Raw genomic sequence first — 4411 nt, forward strand, 5'->3', positions numbered from 1 at the left:
TCCCCCCTGACAGCCCTGAACAACGACCAGTGGCATGTGGTTGACCTGGAGGTGGACGCCGGGGACGGGGAGCTGAGGCTGACCCTGGACGGCCAGATGGAGACGGAAAGCATCAAGGCCTACGCCTGGGGTAACGCCGCTGACGTGTTGCTCTGGGGCCACGTGACCTCCGTCATGGCGGTGGGAGGCACATGTAAGTCTTTTTTTTTGGGGGGGGGGTCTTTTTTTATAGTAGAGGTTTTACGGCGCTCGCAACTACATATATAAGGTCATATGAGCGCCAAGGGGTGGATGTCAACAGAGAAGTCCTTACAGGGAATCAAACCTACTCTGCTCACCTCTCTAGCGTTTAACGGCACAAAGTCTGCTTCGACTATCAAAGCACCCCGGAAATAGAGCACACCCACCCACTGCAACCCCCCCCACCCCCAGATTTTTAAATAGTCCAGAAGCACAAAGCATTTTGATTGGTCTATCTCCGTGTCGTAGACGTCTCTTCTATTTTGTTTGTTCAAAGTTTGTCTTTTTGTTCACTGGGTTCGTTTTGTTCGAAATGCAATTTTTTTTCCATAGGGATTACATGTTATAAGTTTTGGCCAATACATAGAAAAAGATGTTAACATTTTACCTTTCTTGGACCAAATCTTATTGAGTATGTCAGTTTTTCTGCTGGGAAATTGTATCTCTCTCAGAGCGGGTTAGCCCTGATAGGCAGGGTCAGAAATCCGCATCCTGAGTTATCTCAACTGTGTCGATGGGGGCGTAAAAGTATGTACATTAAAAAAGAAAGGGTCTACTGTGCGGTTTGTAGTCTGCTGTGATGCCAAATGACCTAAAGGTGCGCCAGACAGATCTTTTGACTTTCTGTCTTTCCCTTCCTGACTTTGAGCCAACGGTGTACCAAAGATATGTTTGAGCTTTCTGTCTTTCCCTTCCAGACTCCAAGACAGCCCGTGGCGATGACGCGACACCGTTCGTGGGTTGTATCCGTGACGTAGAGTACTCCCTGGAAGACGGCACTCTGACGTCACCTCAGTTCAGCACCACGGAGGCTGTGACGTCAGGCTGCGTGAACCTGTGCCTGGGCGACAAGAGCTGTAACCTGGGCAAGTGCGTGAACCTCTACACGTCCGTCAAGTGCGACTGTTACGGCACGGACTATGAGGGCGCGCGCTGCGACATTGAGGGTCAGTACTGTAGTCTCTCTCTCTTGCCCTTTTAAAAAATCCCAATGGAGCATAGGCCATCAACAACATCTCTCCAGCGAAGCCTGTCCTGTGCATCTTTTTCTAGCTGTTTCCATGATGTCCCCGCCTTTTCCATTTCCGCTTGTACCGCTCGCCCCAGTGTCATTTTCGGTCTTCCTTTCTTACGTTTTCCTTGTGGATTCCACGTCAAAACCTGTCTGATGATACTTGTCGGGGGTCTCTTCAGGATGTGCTCAATCCATTTCCATTTCTTCACCTGGAGTACTGTAGTAGTAGTAGTACATTAATTGGTCGCTGTTAAGGGCAAGCGGGGGTTTCCAGAAATCTTGACCTACACCAAAAGTGGGCATTGCTTCCCTACCTATAGGAGAAGTTTGGTTTCATTGGTGTGTATATTTATTTGTTTGGTTATAGCGAACACTCTCCTTGCCTTTTAAACAAACTGAACCAGGGGCAAAAACTTCACCTTCGATTTTCTCAAAACAGCATTTTTTGGGATAGCCCCCTTGTGCTTAAAAGCGACCAATTGTACACAGGCCTACATATTCCCTTTTTGGGGGGCCAAATGATTAAATGTATGCTTTTGTTTTGGTTCTCGTTTTAATAAGAAGTTTACGGCATTTGCAACATTATCAGTTTGTTCATATAAGTGCCGAAGATTAGATGGTTTGCAAGTGAGTAACATGCACCGAGCGATAATAATAATAATAATAATAATAATAATAATAATAATAATAATAATAATAATAATAATAATAAATAGCATTTGTATAGCGCATATCCCCGCTCAACAGCAGGCTCTATGCGCTTTTCACTATATTATTACCCCAGCAGACCATAGAACACTCCGAAACATTCTCAGCTTCCCGGAAGCATACAGTGCAAGCAGCTGATTAAGCGCTTAAACACTAACAAACTGACAAGATCTTTCGCTTCTATAGCCGGGTACCCATTCCCACCTGGGTGAAGTGAGGAAAATGCGTGTAAAATGCCTTTCCCAAGGACACTACGTCGGGTCCCTGACGGGATTCGAACCCACGACCTTACGGTTGCGGGTCCGAGAGCCTAACCACTAAGCCACCGACGCCACGATAAGGACGATAGATGATTGAAAGGAAAGAAAGAGCAAGCCACAGCAGAGTGCCTGCAAACCACTCACATTCTATCTGAAACACAAAACAGTGGGAGTTTTAAATGTAAGTGTTTTTACTGCCCCATCGACACAATTTAGATGCTTCAGACCCTGCCTGTCAGGGCCAACCTTGGTTGGATACAGCATTACAGCAGAAAGACTGAAGAAGATCCCTCATGGTTATCTGTTATTATCGAGCAATGATTGGTCAATCCCTGCTTGATCTCCACATCCGGGCTCATGGGCCGAGGGTCAATGTCAAAGTAAGGTCAAGGACGGTTGGGGCCAAAAAGTTAATGTCGCGTCCCATACATTATGTACAAGATGGGAGCTCTGAGGTCTGACTGTGCATACAATACAGTTTGTTGGTTTGATTGCAGATTTCAATCTTGCAATAAGGTTGGTCTGTGGGATTTGCATGCTGAGTCAAATGTTAGATTTTTCGTTGGTTTGGTTGTTTTTTTGTGTTTGTTCTTTTTTTTGGGGGGGGAGGGGGAGTTGTTTGCTTTTTGCTGTTACTGTTGTTGCTTTTAATGATATGGGATTTTTTGTATTGTTAATATGTTGGTGGTTATGGTATTATGCTGGGTTTTTAAAAAAATATAATATCTAGTTATTGATGGTATGGTGCTGATGGTAATGTGCTTTTATATTTTTACATTCTCCTTTAAACAGGTTTCATTTTTTGTCTTTTTTGGTCTTAGTTTTGTTTTTGTTTATTGTGTTATCGTTGTTGGTTTTTGTTTTGTATTTTGAAATATTTTTGTGCGGGTGGGTGGCGTGCGGAGGGGGGATGGGGGAGGGGGGAGTTGGCAGGCGAGGTTGTTGAGTTTGTGATAACAGAACTCAATTATTTTAGTGATTATCACGTCTGTTTAAGTAAACCCCTTGCAGAATCTTAATTTCCTAGCTTGCATGCAGAAACGAGGGCAGTTTAGGTGTACTTTATACCATGTTGGTATCTGAGGTGATTTGCTTCTTCTTTCCTATCAATCATCACTCAACCTTATTTCTACCTATTCTTGTCTTTCGTGTATATTACTCTTTACTAACACTTCTAATCTTTGGCTCTTGTACGATCTACTTGTGTTGCAAGGGCCGTAAAACTTACAAGAACGGAATTTATCACCACGATAAAAAACAACTGGGGCAAAATGACAGAACATTGGATAGCAATACGGAGACAAGAAGCAGTATTCCCTTCTTGAGAGAAAGACGCGCTTTTAGCTCACATGAAGTGATAGGTCTTTTGGAAAGCGTGATTGATCGTCCGCTGTAGGATTTCATTTCCGAGACAACTCTTGTGGGTGATTAGAAATTGAATGGCTCCGTGACGAAACGCACTATATCCATTTACTACAAAACTGAGAAAAATGGGGAAAAGCCAACAATTCTTAAAACAATAGAATGAACGAAACAAAATTTATTTTTTACATCTCACAAAAATATTGAAGGATTCGGTGCATTTTGATTAAAAGAATATATTCTTAAAATAAGATTATTGAGTGGAGGGGGATTTTCAGAAGTGCCCATATTTGGCGTGTAATACGTTTTGCGATAGAACCCTTCATCCATTGTTCTTTGTTAAGACATCAGCGGGATCTGTACCTCAGCTGTTCCAGCCTAACGTGAACCTTCTTTTCCACGACTGTCAAATGATTGATGAGTGTGCTGAGAAATCTCGATTGTACAGATGACAATTATTGGAGTTCTGTGTGCTTCTCTTTTTCTCAATATGAATGACCGACTAGGATGATGAAAGATGGACAGAGTGATGTTCAGACCAGTTGACAATGGACACTGCAAGATTCTGTGATGGGTTCAGGTCATCTGGGCGGGAAGATGTGTGAGAAATTGATGGTGAGGTTTGGTGACAGACAGGTGCTCCGTCTTGTAGGGAGGGGGATTGTGTCTTGGCGTGTGTGAGTGTCTTTGATGATGGCAAGACTGGCGTGAGCAGCTCTCAGCGAGTTCTTACAAAGGCAACGAACCGATGTCTGTGGCGTAGTGGTTACGTCTTTCGCTGTCGCAATCTTCTTCTTCTCCTCCTCCTCCTCCTCCTCCTCCTCCT

The 4411-nt window shown here is 43.9% G+C and overlaps 1 protein-coding gene across 1 annotated transcript in view; it reads left to right on the plus strand.

Moving 5' to 3' along the window:
- The window catches only part of LOC101853086 (contactin-associated protein-like 2), a gene marked incomplete in the record, with an annotated part of 226156 nt that overhangs the window by 123044 nt on the left and 98701 nt on the right, over positions 1 to 4411 (plus strand). Inside the window, 2 exon segments of the mRNA XM_035969774.1 lie at positions 14 to 193; positions 939 to 1187. Coding sequence (XP_035825667.1) covers positions 14 to 193; positions 939 to 1187 — 429 coding nt within the window.

This window comes from Aplysia californica, unplaced genomic scaffold, assembly GCF_000002075.1.
Source record: "Aplysia californica isolate F4 #8 unplaced genomic scaffold, AplCal3.0 scaffold00181, whole genome shotgun sequence".
Classification (NCBI taxonomy): Eukaryota; Metazoa; Mollusca; class Gastropoda; order Aplysiida; family Aplysiidae; genus Aplysia; species Aplysia californica.